Below are 20000 nucleotides of genomic sequence, written 5' to 3'. Positions count from 1 at the left end.
CATTGAAAATATTCATTCATTTATTTTTCTTTTGGCTTAGTCCCTTTATTAATCTGGGGAATGAACCACCAATTTATCCAGCATATGTTTTATGCAGCGGATGCCCTTCCAGCTGCAACCCATCACTGGGAAACACCCATACACACTCATTCATACACATACACTACATACAATTTTAGCTTACCCAATTCCCCTACAGCGCATGTGTTTGGACTGTGGGGGGGAAACCAGAGCACCTGGAGGAAACCCACGCCAACACGGGGAGAACATGCAAACTCCACAGAGAAATGCCAACTGACCCAGCCGAGGCTCAAACTAGCAACCTTTTGCTGTGAGGCAATTGTGCTACCTACTATTGCTACCTAAGTCCAATATTAATTCAATGTTGGGTTTATCAATAGATGACCCAACGTTAGCCTAAAACAACTCAGCATTTTTTAGCATATGCTTTATTAATTAATAGGCATTAATATTATGTACGTGTGACATGTTTATTGAAGACGACTTTAAAATATTTTGATAACACTTTATTTTAAAGTTGTAAAAGTTGTTTTCGCATACAATCTAAGAAATTCTGGGTTATTTAAACACACACTGGGTAAAATATGGACTAACCCATAGGATAAAAAACTTTTAATTTAATTACACAATTTAAACCAACAGTTGGTTTAGTCCACATTACACCAAGAATTAGGTTGAAATAACCCAGCATTTTATGAGTGTAATTAAATAAATATGTATATAATAACCCAGTATTTTTTAGTGTATGCATGATTGCGATTATTAACATGTTTATTAAAGAAACATTAAAATAAATGTTAATAAAATATGACTTGCATTGTAAATAAACATTACTGGAGTGTGTTTTCTCATCCTTAATTAAACATTTTATTGTATTTATTGCTTTATTTGCCTTTTTTTGGGTGTAATTGTTTGTAAATTTTAGCAATTTCTGGATAGATGTTTTTTTTTAGACTATTAGATTAGATTAGATTCAATGTATTGTCATCACACATGTTCAAGTACAAGGCAAAGAAATGCAGGTATTCCTTGTAGTTGTAGTTGTGTCCGTGTAGTTGTGTTCGCTATAATAAAGAACATTTTTAAACTTCTCATCTGAGTATAGATGATATTTAATTAGAAGTGCTGTATGGTTTTGAGATAGGGAGAGGTTTTATTATCTGTTCCTCTTGAATTTCACCTCATCACACTGACAGGAAAGCAGGTTTTATTATAAGACGAGTGCAGATGTGCTGCGAAACACACTCTCTGTTCATTCTTCTTCAGAAACCGCAGCTGCTGCTGACCGTGCAGACGTGTGAAGACCTGCAGGCGCTCGAAACACTGAAAACAACCACAATAGATTCTAACACAACTAATAGATTTCAGTCAAACTACAGCAGAAAATGTGCAGCGGTTAAAAACATGCGGCGTTAGGAGTTTAGCTGCTGTTATGATGCACAATGTAAACCCCATTGTATTGAACATAACTATATCTTTTATCTGAATAAATGAATGCTAAATTATTAATAACTCAATACCAAGAAATATCTCGCCACCACCATCACAAATAAACAGCAGCGACAACCTCTGAGCATTTGCAGACCTCAGTCACGCTTAATGCAGATACAAATTCCAAATCCTTTAAATTATATAGTTTTTAGCACCATATTTCTATCTGTAGATGTGTTTGCAGCAGTACAGATGAGATATGTAAAACTTTAGTTTTATTCCCATCTTTATTTTGATGATACACACCAAACTTTATGGTTTTATTCACATCTATATTCTTATTACACACCAAACTTTCTTTTTCCTGTATTTATATTCTGTTTACACTAAACTTTAGTTTTATTTCTATTTATATTCTGTTTACACACACACCATTTTTTGTGCTATTCCTATTATCGTTTACACACCAAACTTTACACTTTTCCTCCTATTTCTATTCTGTTTACACACCAAACTTTAGTTTTATTCCTATTTATATTGTTTACACACACCAAACTTTAGTTGTATTCCTATTTATATTGTTTACACACACCAAACTTTAGTTTTATTCCTAATTATATTGTTTACACACACCAAACTTTAGTTTTATTCCTATTTACATTGTTTACACACCAGACTTTAGTTTTTCTTATATTTATATTCTGTTTACACACCAAACTTTACACTTTTATTTCTATTTATATTGTTTACACACCAAATTTTACTTTTAGTCCTACTTATATTTTGTTTACACACCAGACTTTACACTTTTAATCCTATTTATATTCTGTTTACACACCAAACTTTACACTTTTAATCCTATTTATACTCTGTTTACACACCAAACTTTACACTTTTAATCCTATTTATACTCTGTTTACACACCAAACTTTACACTTTTAATCCTATTTATACTCTGTTTACACACCAAACTTTACACTTTTAATCCTATTTATATTCTGTTTACACACCAAACTTTACACTTTTAATCCTATTTATACTCTGTTTACACACCAAACTTTACACTTTTATCCTATTTATACTCTGTTTACACACCAAACTTTACACTTTTAATCCTATTTATACTCTGTTTACACACCAAACTTTACACTTTTAATCCTATTTATACTCTGTTTACACACCAAACTTTACACTTTTAATCCGATTTATATTCTGTTTACACACCAAACTTTACACTTTTAATCCTATTTATACTCTGTTTACACACCAAACTTTACACTTTTAATCCTATTTATACTCTGTTTACACACCAAACTTTACACTTTTAATCCTATTTATTTACATTTACATTTACATTTAGTCATTTAGCAGACGCTTTTATCCAAAGCGACTTACAAATGAGGACAAGGAAGCAATTTACACAACTATAAGAGCAGCAGTGAACAAGTGCTATAGACAAGTTTCAGGCGTGTAAAAGTCTAAGAAGCAAAAACATTAGTAGAATTTTTTTTTTTTTTTTTTTTTTTAATAGAGAGAGAGAGAGAGAGAGAGAGAGAGAGAGAGAGAGAGAGAGAGAGGAGAGAGAGAGGAGAGAGAGAGAGAGAGAGAAAGAGGGCTCAGTTAGTGGTATAGCCAGAGAGGCAATTGCAGATTAGGAGGAAAAGTGGAGACTAAACAGTTTGCGTTTTTAGTCGTTTCTTGAAGACAGCAAGTGACTCGGCTGTTCTGATGTAGTTAGGGAGTTCATTCCACCAACTGGGCAGATTGAATGTGAGAGTTCGGGAAAGTGATTTCTTCCCTCTTTGGGATGGAACAACGAGGCGACGTTCATTCACAGAACGCAAGTTTCTGGAGGGCACATATATCTGCAGGAGTGAGAGCAGATACGAAGGAGCACAGCTAGAGGTCACTTTGTAAGCAATACTCTGTTTACACACCAAACTTTACACTTTTAATCCTATTTATATTCTGTTTACACACCAAACTTTACACTTTTAATCCTATTTATATTCTGTTTACACACCAAACTGTACACGTTTATTCATACTTATATTCTATTTACACACCAAACTTTACACTTTTAATCCTATTTATATTCTCTTTACACACCAAACTTTAGTTTAATTCCTATTCATATTGTTTGCACACCGAACATTAGCGTTTTATTCACAATCGCACCAAACATTTTTTTTTCGCATGAGTTTTATTCACAGTATATTCTAATTAACAGAAAACTTCAGTATTATTCCAGTGCGTGTAGGCTTTTGGTTTCTTTATATGTAATTTTCTTAATCGTACAGTAGTTTATTCCAAAAACCATGGGGAAATGTGTTTTAGCTCTGTCAACAACAATACCTGCAGTGGAAACCTTTGCCCTTGACTTATTGCCACTGCATATATGTGTGTGCGCGCGTGTAAATGTGTGTGACCTTGTCAGGAGCGCGTGAGGAACTCAAACAAACAGCGCGTTATGTTTGACTCCTCCGGCTCGCCATAGCGGCTGCGCGCCCCTCTCCTCCTGCACACCAATGAAAAAGCACGAATTGTCTGTTTTCCCCCAAAGTGTCCTCCATCTTCCAGAAACACACACACAGACACCACCACCAGCAGCAGGAGCTCATCCATGCATTAGCCGGACTGCACTCATGTGTGTCGGCTGCAGGAGAGACCAACACGGAGGAGACAAAAAAACATCATGGCGACCACCTTCAGGTCTCAGACTCTCAGCAAAGATGATGTCAACTACAGGATGCATTTCCGCATGATCAACGAGCAGCAGGTGGAGGACATCACCATCCAGTTCTTCTACAAACCGCACACCATCAGCCTGCTGACCGTCACCGTGCTCAGCCTCATGTACTTCGCCTTTACGCGGTAAGAGTGTGTGTGACGCACAAAGAGTGTGAATCTGCAGAGTCACGTGATCACTTTCACTAGCTTACTTTCATCAGGATTGACGTGTTTGTTGATCTGAGGTCATTTGTTATGCTTGTGTACTCAAAACAACAAATTGGCGCATTTTAAATGCACAATTCTGCACTTCCGGGGAAAACAAACAATAATATAGTTGACGTCATCATGCACGGCTATGTAAAAAGACAGCGTCTTTGCTAGTGGTACAGCTGATTTCTTGAATTAAACAAGCATTAACAAAATGATCTTGGCTTTCTTAAATCCTTAAAGGGATAGTTAAGCTACAACAGATTTTTTTTTTGTCATGGTTTACTCATCCTTCGCTTGTCACAACCCTGTCACTTAAAATGCAAAGGAGCTGCTGCTCTCCTCCCCTTTCCAGAAGTGGGTGGAGCCTTGCACATTCAAAATTAACTTGCTGGAAATCAAACATAAATATTGATGATGTCATCCTGCATTAAGTGACATACACGTTGTTGTTTTTTTATTTGATGATATGCTTTGTAAAAAGACCGCATCCTTGGCAGTGCACAGGAATGTTAAGTGTTATTATTATGTTCATATATTTAAACTATTTTCAAAGTATTGTGTTCCCTTAAAGGGATAGTTCACCCAAAACAGAAAATTTTCATGGTTTACTCACATTTACTAGACACAAATCTTCATTTTTGTGTCTCTTTAAATGCAAATGAGTTGCTGCTCTCCTCCCCTTTCCAGAAGTGGGCGGAGCCTTTACAGCATCTGCTTTTGTTACTCCAGAAACCACAACAAACAAAGATGCACAAAGATTATGAATCTGCAACGTCATGTGATCATGCTTGTGTTCTCAAAACAGTGTTTTTGCGCGTTTAAGATTCACATCCGGGAAAACAAACAAATATTGATGATGTCATGGTGCACTTAGTGACATGCAGTAAAAAAAACATGACATTAACATGTTAATATTGCCTGTTATTATTAAACTATATTTAAAGTCTTTTGTTCCATTTTAAGGGATAGTTCACCCGGAGCTGAACATTTTACAAACCTTCATTTTTGTGTCTCTTTAAATGCAAATGAGCTGCTGCTCTCCTCCCCTTTTCAGAAGTGGGAGGAGCCTTTACAGCATCTGCTTTTCTAACTCCAGAAACCACAACAAACACAGACACACAAAGATATTATATATATATATATATATATATATATATATATATATATATATATATATATATATATATATATATAAATATATTATATACATATACATGATCACTTTCACTGACTCACTTTCATTAGGTTAGCTATCAGGATTGATGCGTTTGTTAAGCTGAGGTCATCTGTTATGCTTTTGTTCTCAAAACAGCGTTTTAGCGCATTTAAAATTCACCTCTGGGTCGGCGCCAGTGGTGTAGTGGTTAGTGCATCGACACATGCACTCCGGTGTTCATTCCGACCTAAGTTCGATTCCTGCCTTGTGGTCCTATGCTGATCCTTCCCCTCTCTCTGCTCCCCACTCTTTCCTGCCAAAACTCTCTACTGTCCTGTAAATTAAAGCTAAAACCCGAAAAAAAATAAAAAAATAAAAAAATATATATATTCACCTCCGGGAAAACATGCATCAATATTGATGATGTCATCCTGCACTAAGTGACATACATTTAAAAGAAAAGACAAGTCGACATTAACAAAATAATATTCAGTGTTATTATTATATTAATTTACTTAAATATATTTAAAATCTTTTGTTCCCCTTAAAGGCATAGTTCACCCATAGCTAATAGAAAATTACTTGTCATACAACTTCATTTTTCTCTTTAAATGCAAATGAGCTGCTGCTCTCCTCCCCTTTCCAGAAGTGGGAGGAGCCTTTACAGCGTTAGCTTCTGTTACTCCAGAAACCACAATAAAGACTGCAATGTCACGTGATCACTTTCACTGGCTCACTATAATTTCTCCTGGCAAAACAAACATTGATGACATCATCCTCCACTAAGAGACATATAACAGTTTTTTTTTTGGTAAAAAGACACATTGACATTAACGAAAGAATATTGACTTGTTATTATATGACACGTCGTCATTAACGAAAGAATATTGACTTGTTATTATATGACACGTGGTCATTAACGAAAGAATATTGACTTGTTATTATATGACACGTCGTCATTAACGAAAGAATATTGACTTGTTATTATATGACACGTTGTCATTAACAAAAGAATATTGACTTGTTATTATATGACATGTCGTCATTAACGAAAGAATATTGACTTGTTATTATATGACACGTGGTCATTAACGAAAGAATATTGACTTGTTATTATATGACACGTGGTTATTAACGAAAGAATATTGACTTGTTATTATATGACACGTGGTCATTAACGAAAGAATATTGACTTGTTATTATATGACATGTCGTCATTAACGAAAGAATATTGACTTGTTATTATATGACACGTCGTCATTAACGAAAGAATATTGACTTGTTATTATATGACACGTTGTCATTAACAAAAGAATATTGACTTGTTATTATATGACATGTCGTCATTAACGAAAGAATATTGACTTGTTATTATATGACACGTGGTTATTAACGAAAGAATATTGACTTGTTATTATATGACACGTGGTCATTAACGAAAGAATATTGACTTGTTATTATATGACACGTGGTTATTAACGAAAGAATATTGACTTGTTATTATATGACACGTGGTTATTAACGAAAGAATATTGACTTGTTATTATATGACACGTGGTCATTAACGAAAGAATATTGACTTGTTATTATATGACACGTCGTCATTAACGAAAGAATATTGACTTGTTATTATATGGCACGTGATCATTACATATTCATATACTTAAACTATATTGAAAGTTTTTTGTTCTCTTAAAGGAATAGTTCACCCAAAACATGAAAATTGTCATGGTTTACTTGTGAAAAACCTTAATTTTTGGGTCTCTTTAAATGCAAATGAGCTGCTGCTTCCTTCCCCTTTGCAGAAGTGGGAGGAGCCTTTACAGTATCAGCTTCTGTTACTCCAGAAACCACAATAAAGACTGCAGCGTTACATGATCGCTTTCACTGGCTTACTATAATTCTCTGATGAATTCTCTGAATTCTTCGATGATATGCTTTGTAAAAAGACAGCATCCGTGGCAGTGCTAAATAATATTAAGTGTTATTAATTTATTCATATATCTAAGCTATTTTCAAAGTATTGTGTTCCCTTAAAGGAATAGTTCATCTAAAACAAAAGAAATTGTCATGGTTTACCCATCCTCTTTCCATAAGTGGGAGTGGCCTTTACAGCATCAGCTTTTGTTACTCCAGAAACAACAACAAGCACAGTGTCTGCATGCTGTTTAAACCCTAATCAGTTGACATGGTTTTCTGAGCAGGTAACATGTCATGCGAAATGGAGCCAACAACACATCACTCACTCAAATTAATTATTTAAATTGTGGATACTGAGACATGTTCTTTCCTGGAAGAAAACTCAGGACTACAGTGAGGGTGTTATTGATATAGAGAGACTTCTTGCAGATCTCTTTCATGCTCAAACAGCAACACATTTCTACATATGTTTAAATGAGGCAGAAAGAAAGGACAGGGAGAAATTATAGAAATCATGTCACAATATAAGTCATCTTATATCCTAAAAATGATATATATCACAGTATAGTACCATTCTTGTAAATTCAGTCAATTAATTATTTAGACAGTATACACTCACCGGCCACCTGTCCAACTGCTCGTTAACGCAAATTTCTAATCATCCAATCTAATGGCAGCAACTCAATGCAATAAGGCATGTAGACATGGTCAAGACGATCTGCTGCAGTTCAAAGCGAGCATCAGAATGGGGAAGAAAGGGGTTTTAAGTGACTCTGAATGTGGCATGGTTTTTGCTGCCAGACGGGCTGGTCTGAGTATTTCAGAAACTGCTGATCTACTGGGATTTTCACACACAACCATCTCTAGGGTTTACAGAGAATGGTCTGAAATAGAGAAAATATCCAGTGAGCGGCAGTTCTGTGGGCGCAAATGCCTTGTTGATGCCAGAGATCAGAGGAGAATGGCCAGACTGGTTCCAGCTGATAGAAAGGCAACAGTAACTCAAATAAGCACTCGTTACAACCAAGGTCTGCTGAAGAGCATCTCTGAACACACAACACGTCCAACCTTGAGGCGGATGGGCTACAGCAGCAGAAGACCACACCGGGTGCCGCTCCTGTCAGCTAAGAACAGGAAACTGAGGCTACAATTCACACAGGCTCACCAAAACTGGACAATAGAAGATTGGAGAAACGTTGCCTGGTCTGATGAGTCTCCATTTCGGCTGCCACATTCAGATGGTCGGGTCAGAATTTGACAGCAACATTATGAAAGTATGGATCCATCCTGCCTTGTATCAACGGTTCAGGCTGGTGGTGGTGGTGTATTGGTGTGGGGGATATTTTCTTGGCACACTTTGGGCCCATTAGTACCAATAGAGCACCTTTGGGATGTGGTGAAACAGGAGATTGGCATCATGGATGTGCAGCCGACAAATCTGCAACTGTGTGATGCCATCATGTCAATATGGAGCAAAATCTCTGAGGAATATTTCCAGCAGCTTGTTGAATCTATGCCATGAAAGATTAAGGCAGTTCTGAAGGCAAAAAGGGGGTCCAACCCGGTACTAGTAAGGTGTACCTAATAGAGTGGCCAGTGAGTAAATATTGAGCACATTTAAATTACTATTTCTGTTTTACATCTTAAAGTATATAATCAGAAATGTCCTTATTCATATGTGATCCTATCTGTTATTTAGAACTTCAGGGCAAATTTTTAAAGAGCCCCATATTATACATTCAAAAGGGTCATATTTAGGTTGTAAGGGTCTCCAACAACAGTCTAATACGCATGCAAGGTCAAAAAAGCACTTTCATTGTCTTATAATATGCGTTTATTTTTACCTAATTATCCCAGCGACTCCCAAATGAATCGTTCAGTGATTCATTTGTTCCCAAACCCCTTCTTGGCGTGAGGCTAATCTGCACCAATTGGACCGATGACGGCTTGTTGCGATTGGTCGACAGCATTCAGCGCGGGACATAGAGAAATGCCCACCATAGCTTATCAACAATATTGAAGTAGTCAGAGTGCAGAGTGTATGTGTGAGCCTACCTGCCAACACTCCTGTTTTTCCCGGGAGTCTCCCGTATTTCAGACCCATCTACCGCCACACTCCCATTCTGTTATTTATCCCGGAAAACTCCAGTGATTTCAACTCCACCCCCGGTCATCAGCATTTTGATACGGTCTGTGAAACCCCCGGGTCGCCAACATTGATATAGGATCCGATCGTAGCGGCAGCCCGAAACACGCTTCATAGTAGTTATCTTACTAACACCACAGTACCCAGTTCTCAACAGTTTTATTCAGACACATCACCCCTGAACCACCTAACCTCCCCGGTGTCTCGGATTTTCAGAGGCAAATGTTGGCAGGTATGTGTGTGAGCCCTATGCAGGAGTGCATTAAAGCAGTGAAGTTAAACACCAGCATATTGCTCTATTCTTAACTATGACACACATTCAGTATTAATCCACACAGCGGCAAAAGCTGAACTGTTTTAAGCCTTGACCGCTGCATGTGTGTAGGAACAGCTGACAGTGGACATAGCAACGACAAACGGCAGTGGAACGCGAGCTCACAAACACATTTAAGTCTGTAAACAAAGCGGCACACGTCGCGTTTTCAACGTGGCATTAGACACGAAATGAGAAGAGTTAACCAGATACAGTACAAGCGGTTACAAGTAACAAAACACAATTAAATACATTATTTGCAAGCTAGAGTAAACAAGGAGGCAGCCATTTTAACCACACTTACTTAGACTTGTGAAATGGAGGAAGAAACTGATCCATGAACTGTGTACTGATAAAGTTCCTGTCGAGCTCTGACAAAGTCCCATACATCAATAGTCTTTTCTGATCCTTCCTTTAACCAGCGGCCGATGAATCCCCCATTGTAAGTGTGTAGATTCCAGAAGCTCTCGAATAGCACAAGGCTGGGCTATAATGCTGAGGTATTTCTGCAAAAATAAACCTCAACCACTGACTCTTCACAGCCTCATCTTTGGGTAGAGAAAATAACACTAACTTTCCACTCACACTTTCAATAATATCCAGCTGAGCACAGCGTCTATAGACTTGATTCATCCGGGATCTGCTACAGTGTTTGTGGGTGAGTTTGCACGTGTTTGCGCATGCAACAATTGGGCAGGGCTTAAGTTTCGTATCGACATCACGCCGAAATGGCTAAAGACTCCTTATCAAGATGATTCATTTGAAGCATAGGGGTGGGCGGTACACCGGTGTCATAGTCATCACCGGTGTGACATTGCGCCACGACATGGATTTTCTAATGCCGTCAATACCGTAATAAATCAATTATGCGCCTTGAACGTCTGCATTTACATCAATAATAGCTAATTCTAAATAATAAGGCATTCAATTTTCTTTAAACGATCAGTTGTGGTCTGAATACCTGTCCTTATACTACAGGGCTCGAAATTGCAACCATTTTGGTCGCATGAGCGCCCAAAATTTAATCTATGCACCCTCATAATATATTTGGGAGCATTTGTGTGTCTGAATATAATGGTTGTAGTGCAATCTGATTTGATTTTCTCTAAAAACTTGCTGAATCGCTCTACCCTGCCGCTGTATTGGTTCATATTAGCTGTCAGTCACTCAACGCTTCCCGCTGTCAGATAACAGGGAGCTTTTGTTACTGCAGGAAATGCAAACGGCTGAAGAATGAAAAGTGCACAGGTTTGCAAACCTCACCTAAAGTTATAATAATAATAATGGCGCAGATGACAGCGATCATGACATGAGGTAAATGTTGATCCGCCAGCTGAGATCAATCGAGTGTTTTCGGAGAAGGTGCCCGAATCTCGATGCGTTGCATTCACCGCGTGTTCAGCGCAAATGTCCGCTAAATATAAAATCTAACACTGTACACATCATCGCCAAAGAAACTCACCTTTACTAAGTTTACACTGAAACTATATAACAAAGAGCAGTATTGCGCTGGTAGTCATCATGAGAATCCTGCTCTGTCTGCTCATAAATTGGTGCGGCTGACTCGCCTGCTTTATTCCACCAACACAGAGAAATGAAGATCAGCTCATAACGAGACTGAGCATTTACAATGACCCAAACCAAAACTTTAAAGAGTGATAGAAGTGAGACTTTCTTTTGTCCGTTCTTCCTTGAGATGTATATTATTTTGCTATTGAAAGTAATACCATGATATTATACCGTCACCGTTCAAAAGATGAAAAATACCGTAATATTAATTTTAGGTCATATCGCCCACCCCTGCTATGAGTCGACTCTTATAAATGAATCACTAATTTTAAATACTGTCCACTTTCAGATTTAAGCCTTAGCTGGATATTAGACTTCACTTAGAGATGTGTTACACACTACATGAAAGGTCATTCTTAAAAACCCATAATCGGGGCTCTTTAATAAAAATGTAGAAATATATCAAATGAATATTAAATAGAAAAACACTTAAACTAATGATTACAGGTCAAACATGAAAATAAAAATTATGACTAAGTAAAATGCAAAATGTAAACATTGTACTTTCAAGACTGAAACTTCAGTCCCATTGTAAGTAAAACTTGCATCCCATTGTGTGTAAGTAATATAAATTATGAAAGTGTATTACTGTAAACAATGTATTGTGGTGTCACAAAATATTAATATTGGAGTACAGGTCAGCCGCGGGACCCAACCGGATTTCTTGTGGCGCGGGAATAAATTTCTGAATAAAGCGCGGGAGCGGTTGGTAACTGGTGTAATTTTGGACGGGAGCGGGTGGTCTAACAACATCGCTCCCAACTCCTGAGCGTATATGTGTGTGTGTGTGTGTGTGTGTGATGCTCTGTTTAGCTTGTGTGCGTGCGTGTGTGCGTGCGTGTGTGTGTGTGTGTGTGTGTGTGTGTGTGTGTGTGTGTGTGTGTGTGTGTGTGCAAATGAGAGAGCGTGATGCTGTCTGTGTGTGTGTCACTTGCTTGGTGCTTATGTGTGTGTGTTTATACAGACAGCATGTTATAGGGAGGCTGTCTGGACTCTGTATAGCTGGGTGGTTTTCGGTTTTGCTCTCCACCTGCCCGTTAGCGGGAACGGGCGTGGCGGGTAGAAAACGGGGGCGGGTCAGGCAGCAGTAAAACAAATGCTGAATATTAGCTGGAGCGGTCGGGTTCGGGCTTAAACCTGGCGGGACTTTTTTTGTATCCTGACGACAGACTTTTTATTTTGTCCAGAAGATCCTTCATTCTTTCATTTTCCTTCGGGCTAAGTCCCTTTATTTATCAGGGGTCGCCACAGCAGAATGAACCACCAACTATTCCAGCATATGTTTTACGCAGCAGATGTCCTTCCAGCTGCAATCCAGTACTGGGAAACACCCATACACACTCATTCACACACACACACTCATATGCTACGGCCAATTTAGTTCATCAACTCCCCAATAGCGCATGTGTTTGGAAGTGGGGGGAAACCGGAGCAACTGGAGGAAACCCACACCAACACGAGGAGAACATGCAAAGTTCACACAGAAACGCTGGACTCAAACCAGCGACCTTCTTGCTGTGAGGCCACAGTGCCAACCACAATGCATATTTACAGTGTCTTACCTATATGCTTCTTTGGTAATTCAGTTTGCTTAAACTCCGCCTCTGCAAGCTTGCTTAAAGACCCGCCCATGTTTGATAGCCACGCCCACAATTCAACATCCAATCAGCATCATGAACCAGATCCCTGCCCCACAGCTTTATTTTCCGCTGTGTGTCACAGTATGAAACTACTATCACTTCAGAGGGACTTTTTTTTTGCGACGGGACGATTAAAGGGGAAATTCATGACACATTTATTCGGGGGAAAAGCAGAAGTGCTGATTCTGCCTAATATCAGTTCTCAGCTATTTACACAGAAAGTATTCTCTGAGTAGTAAATCTCCTGAATGCTCAGACTTTCTTTTAAATATTCATGTGTTTGTTCAGTGCCTCAGTGGTTAGCACTGTTGCCTCACAGCAAGAGGTCGCTGGTTTGAGCCCCAGCTGGGTCAGTTGGTGTTTCTGTGTGGAGTTTGCATGTTCTCCCCGTGTTGGCGTGGGTTTCCTCCGGGTGCTCTGGTTTCCCCCACAGTCCAAACACATGTGCTATAGGGGAATTGATGAACTAAATTGGCCGTAGTGTATGAGAGTGAATAAGTGTGTTTGGGTGTTTTCCTCTACTGTGTTGTGGCTGGAAGGGCATCCGCTGTGTAAAACATTTGCTGGAATAGTTAGCGGTTCATTGCGCTGTGGTGACCCCTGATCAATAAAGACTGTTTATTCTGTGACTGCATTGAGTTGCTTGACATATCAAACTGTGTACGTTTGCCCACGTGTGTGTTGTTTTGCTGTCTGTGTTTCACTGTGTGCGATTTGTGTGTCTCACGTCAGTGTGTGTGTGTGTGTGTGTGTGTGTGTGTGTGTGTGTGTGTGTGTGTGTGAATGTCTTCACTGTGTGTGTCTTGTGTATGTAAGTTTATGTGTGTGTGTGTGTGTGTGTGTGTGTGTGTGTGTGTGTGTGTGTGTGTGTGTGTGAGTGAATATGTCTTCTCTGTGTGTGTGTCTTGTGTATGTAAGTTTGTGTTTTTGTGTGTGTGTGTGTCTTCACTGTGTGTGTGTGTGTGAGTGAATGTCTTCACTATGTGTGTCTTGTGTATGTAAGTTTGTGTTTTTGTGTGTGTGTGTCTTCACTGTGTGTGTGTCTTGTGTATGTAAGTTTGTGTTTTTTTGTGTGTGTGTGTGAGTATGTCTTCACTGTGTGTGTCTTGTGTATGTAAGTTTGGTTGTGTGTGTGTGTGTGTGTGTGTGTATATAAGTTTGTGTGTGTGTGTCTTCACTGTGTGCGTGCGTGTGTGTGTGTGTTGTAGCACTGTGTGCTTGTTTCTCTCTTCTGTGTGTTGTGTGAGTGTAAGTTTGTGTGTGCGTGTGTGTCTTCACTGTGTGTGTGTGTGTGTTGTAGCACTTTGTGTGTGCTTGAGTTTCTCTCGTGTGTATGGTGTGTAAGTTTGTGTTTTTGTGTGTGTTTCCCTGTGTGTAATTTGTGTGTGTGTGTTGTTTCACTGTGTGTGTGTGTGTGTGTGTGTGTGTGTGTGTGTGTGTGTGTGTGTGTGTGTGTGTGTGTGTGTGTGTGTGTTTGTATAAGTGTGCATTCTGTTTTTACACTGTGTTTGTGTTTGGTGTGTTTCTCCGTTTCTGTGTGTGTAAGTTTGTATTTCTGTGTTTGTGTGTGTCTACAGTGTGTGTGTGTGTTTGTATAAGTGCGTTTTGTTGTAGCACTTCGTGTGTTTGTTCTATTGTTGCACTTTGTGTGTGTGTGTGTGTGTGTGTGTGCGTGTGTCAGCTGTGTGTGTTGTGTGTGTAAGTTTGTGTGTGTGTGTTCTGTTGCACTTTCTGTGTGTGTTTGTTGTGTTTTTTTCTGTGTGTGTTTAATTTTTGTGTGTGTGCGTATAGATCACATTTAAATGTTCACGTTTAAGTGTGTGTTGTTATTTAGCTCCGTGTTCGTTGTGTTTCTCTCTTTCTGTGTGTGTCTCACTGTGTGTGTTTCCCTGTTTCTCTGTGTGTATATTTATCACGTTTAAATGTTCATGTTTTAGTGTGTTTGTTGTTTAGCTTTGTGTGTTAGTTGTGTTTCTGTGTGTGCCGAGTTTCTCCTGTTCTATACACATAATGTTTGTGTGTTTGCATGTGCGAGTGTATGTATGTGTGGTGTAGGGGAGTGTGTGCGCTTGTTTGTGTGTGCATGTGAGCGCGAGTGTATATATGTGTTCATATGAGTGTGTAAAATTGGCATCAACATAACATTTCGAGCACACCGGTTCCTCATCAGATATCGGCTCTTCATGCATATGAGTGTGTCACTGTATGTGTGTGCGCATATGTGTGCAGTGAACTGTGAGTGCGTGATGCAGCAGAAACAGAAGTGTGTGTTCTGGTGTGTGTGTATATAGTCTGACCGCATGTTTCCTTTGTAGAGATGACGGAGACCCTGACAGTAACCTGCGGGTGGGCCTGATCCTGCTCGTCTCCTTCTTCCTGGTCATCAGTGTTCTGGCTTTCCCAAACGGTGAGAGGATCTCTGCTCACATTCACTGACACAGCTCCATCAGAGGACTGAATTACAGTTAATATCACTATATGACTTCACAAACCACATACTCTGCGGGTTAACTTAGGGTGCTTTCACACCTAGGGTGCGTCACATCTGTGGTTCGGTTCCTTTGGTCCGGACCAAGGGCAATAAATGATACACTAGCATTTCTCTGCTGTCTTTGGGTCGTTTTCACACCACACTGATCGCTTTGGTCCGAACCAGTTGAAAAGACCCAAAATGCAGTCATATGACAATCCACATCTCTCATTGGCCAGATGTTATTGAACGTATTTCCTAAACTGCTTTTCGAGTGGTCAGAAGTTTTCCATGATCAATAGCCAGTTTCAGCACCTGTGTGTGTGTGTGTGTGTTTGTGTTTTTCAGGTCCGTTCACCAGGCCTCATCCAGCAATATGGAGAATAGTGTTCGGTGAGTCAATCAGAGCCTCCTGAAGATTCACTGTGATGAACAAACATTAATAAATGAGGATTTGATATGATATTTTGCTGGAGTTGCTTAAGTGTATGTGTACGTGTGTGTCTGTGTGTGTTGAGTAGGTCTGAGCGTTCTCTACTTCCTCTTCCTGGTGTTCATCATCTTCCTGAACTGGGATCAGGTGAAGGCTCTGATGTTCTGGCTGGATCCAAACCTGCGCTACGCCAAACGAGAAGCAGACGTCATGGTCAGCACACACACTCACACTGCTGTATTATTGAAGGAATGTTGTAAAACACTGATCAAAAACAGCAGAATATCACCTGATGGCAGAGCACAGACATCCGGGTTATTGTAGACTGCAGATAGATTGTAGACAATGTTTAAATGAATAGATGTGTAGGCTTGTTCTCATTGGCTAATTGTGATCATGTGATTGGTAGGAGTATGCGGTGAACTGTCATGTGATCACATGGGAGCGAATCCTGAGTCACTTCGACATCTTCGCCTTCAGCCATTTCTGGGGCTGGGGGATGAAGGCTCTGCTGATCCGCAGCTATGGCCTGTGCTGGACCATTAGCATCACCTGGGAGCTCACTGAGGTAAAGCTGTTTACATTCACCACCATCAACATCACATCCGAATCGAATCACGTCCTGATCACATCACACCTACAATCACACCCACAATCACATCCGAAGCACATCACACCCTAATCGCATCACACCACAATCACATCCAAATCACACCCACAATCACATTGTAATCACTTCTGAATCACATCGCATCCAAATCACAACACATCCAAATCGCATCACATCGGAATCACACCACAATCACATCTGAAGCACATCACATCGGAATCACAGCACATCCAAATCACATCACACCTACAATCACACCCACATCACTATCACACCCACAATTACATCCATAGCACACCACATCACATCCGAATTGCATCACACCACAATCACATCCAAATCACATCACATCCTAATTGCATCACACCACAATCACATCCAAACCACACCCACAATCACATCTAAAGCACATCACATCTGAATCACAGCACATCCGAATCACATCACACCTACAATTATACCCACATCACTATCACACCCACAATCACATCCATAGCACACTACATCACATCCGAATCAAGTCACATGCAAATCACTCCAAATCGCATTACACCATAATCACATCACCCCACAATCACATCCAAATCACACCCACAATCACATCTGAAGCACATCACATCCGAATCACAGCACATCCGAATCACATCACACCTACATTACTATCACATAGCACACCACATCACATCCAAATCAAATCACATGAAAGTCAAATCGCATCACACCACAATCACATCCAAATCACATCAGATCCTAATCGCATCACACCACAGTCACATCCAAGTCACATCCACAATCACATCTGAAGCACATCACATCAAAATCACAGCACATCCGAATCACATCACACCTACAATCACACCCACATCACCATCACACCACAATCACATCCATAGCACACCACATCACATCCGAATCAAATCACATGCAAATCACACCACAATCACATCACACCACAATCACATCCGAATCACACCACGTCACATCACATCCAAATCACACCACACCACACCACATCACATCTGAATCGCATCACACCACAATCACGTCACACCCACAATCACATCCGAAGCACACCACATCCAAATCACACCACACCACATCACATCTGAATCAAATCACATCCAAATCACACCACATCCGAATCGCATCACCCCACAATCACATCTGCAGCACACCCACAATAACATCCGAATCACATCATATCCTAATCGCATCCCACCACAATCACGTCACACCACAATTACATCCATATCACATCCGAAGCACATCACATCCAAATCTCACCACATCACATCTGAATCAAATCACATCCAAATCACACCATATCCGAATCGCATCACACCACAATCACATCCACAGCACACCCACAATAACATCCGAATTACATCACATCCTAATCGCATCACACCACAATCACATCCAAATCACACCACAATCACATCTAAAGCACAGCACTTCCAAATCACACCACATCATATCTGAGTCGCATTACAGCCAAATCACACCACATCACATCTGAATCGCATCACACCACAATCACGTCACACCACAATTACATCCAAATCACATCTGAATCACAGCACATCCAAATCACATCACATTTGAATCGCATCACATCACCATCACTTCTGATTCATCCCCACACCCACAATCACATCGAAATCACACCCACAATCTCATCCAAAGCACATCACATTCTAATCACACAACATCACATCTGAATCACATCACAATCACATTCACATCACAATCACATCACACCACAATCTCATCCACAGTCATATTCAAATCGCATCACATCACAATCACATCCGAATCACAGAACATCCGAATCACGTCACACCTACAATCACACCCACATCACTATCACAATCATAGTACACCACATTACATGTGAATCACACCACATCCGAATCAAATCACATGAAAATCATACCACATCACATCCAAATCGCATCACACCACAATCACATCTGATTCACACCCACAATCACATCCATAGCACACCACATCACATCCGAATCAAATCACATGCAAATCACACCACAATCACATCACACCACAATCACATCCGAATCACACCACGTCACATCACATCCAAATCACACCACACCACATCACATCTGAATCGCATCACACCACAATCACGTCACACCCACAATCACATCCGAAGCACACCACATCCAAATCACACCACACCACATCACATCTGAATCAAATCACATCCAAATCACACCACATCCGAATCGCATCACCCCACAATCACATCTGCAGCACACCCACAATAACATCCGAATCACATCATATCCTAATCGCATCCCACCACAATCACGTCCACACCACAATTACATCCATATCACATCCGAAGGCACATCACATCCAAATCTCACCACATCACATCTGAATCAAATCACATCCAAATCACACCACATCCGAATCGCATCACACCACAATCACATCCACAGCACACCCACAATAACATCCGAATTACATCACATCCTAATCGCATCACACCACAATCACATCCAAATCACACCACAATCACATCTAAAGCACAGCACTTCCAAATCACACCACATCATATCTGAGTCGCATTACAGCCAAATCACACCACATCACATCTGAATCGCATCACACCACAATCACGTCACACCACAATTACATCCAAATCACATCTGAATCACAGCACATCCAAATCACATCACATTTGAATCGCATCACATCACAATCACTTCTGATTCATCCCCACACCCACAATCACATCGAAATCACACCCACAATCACATCCAAAGCACATCACATTCTAATCACACAACATCACATCTGAATCACATCACAATCACATTCACATCACAATCACATCACACCACAATCTCATCCACAGTCATATTCAAATCGCATCACATCACAATCACATCCGAATCACAGAACATCCGAATCACGTCACACCTACAATCACACCCACATCACTATCACAATCATGAGTACACCCACATTACATGTGAATCACACCACATCCGAATCAAATCACATGAAAATCATACCACATCACATCCGAATCGCATCACACCACAATCACATCTGATTCACACCCACAATCACATCCGATTCACATCTACAATCATACCCACAATTACATCCGAAGCACATAACATTCTAATCACATATCACTCAAATCACATCACATCCGAATCACATTACCCCTACAATCACACCCACATCACTACCACACCCACAATCACATCCACAGCACACCACATCACATGCGAATCACATCACATCTGAATCAATCACATGCAAATCATTACCACATCACATCCGAGTTACATCACATCCAAATCACACACC

The 20000-nt window shown here is 40.0% G+C and overlaps 1 protein-coding gene across 1 annotated transcript; it reads left to right on the top strand.

Annotated features, from left to right (window-relative positions):
• Positions 1-3936: 3936 nt before the first annotated feature.
• On the top strand, positions 3937-16724 carry LOC130243037 (phosphatidylserine synthase 1-like). Its single transcript, XM_056475071.1, has 5 exons — positions 3937-4326; positions 15455-15546; positions 15958-16002; positions 16131-16255; positions 16452-16724. Exons 1-5 carry the CDS (start codon positions 4148-4150, stop codon positions 16722-16724), a joined length of 714 nt encoding a protein of 237 aa, XP_056331046.1. The 5' UTR covers positions 3937-4147.
• Positions 16725-20000: the final 3276 nt, after the last annotated feature.

Source organism: Danio aesculapii, chromosome 16 (assembly GCF_903798145.1).
Source record: "Danio aesculapii chromosome 16, fDanAes4.1, whole genome shotgun sequence".
Taxonomy (NCBI): Eukaryota; Metazoa; Chordata; class Actinopteri; order Cypriniformes; family Danionidae; genus Danio; species Danio aesculapii.
This window is presented reverse-complemented; position numbering and strand designations above follow the sequence as displayed.

Coding starts and splice junctions, on each gene's coding strand:
- LOC130243037 (XM_056475071.1), top strand. CDS start 4,148: ATGGCGACCACCTTCAGGTCTCAGACTCTCAGCAAAGATGATGTCAAC. Junction 4,327..15,454: donor ATGTACTTCGCCTTTACGCG/GTAAGAGTGTGT, acceptor TTTCCTTTGTAG/AGATGACGGAGACCCTGACA. Junction 16,256..16,451: donor AACGAGAAGCAGACGTCATG/GTCAGCACACAC, acceptor TGTGATTGGTAG/GAGTATGCGGTGAACTGTCA.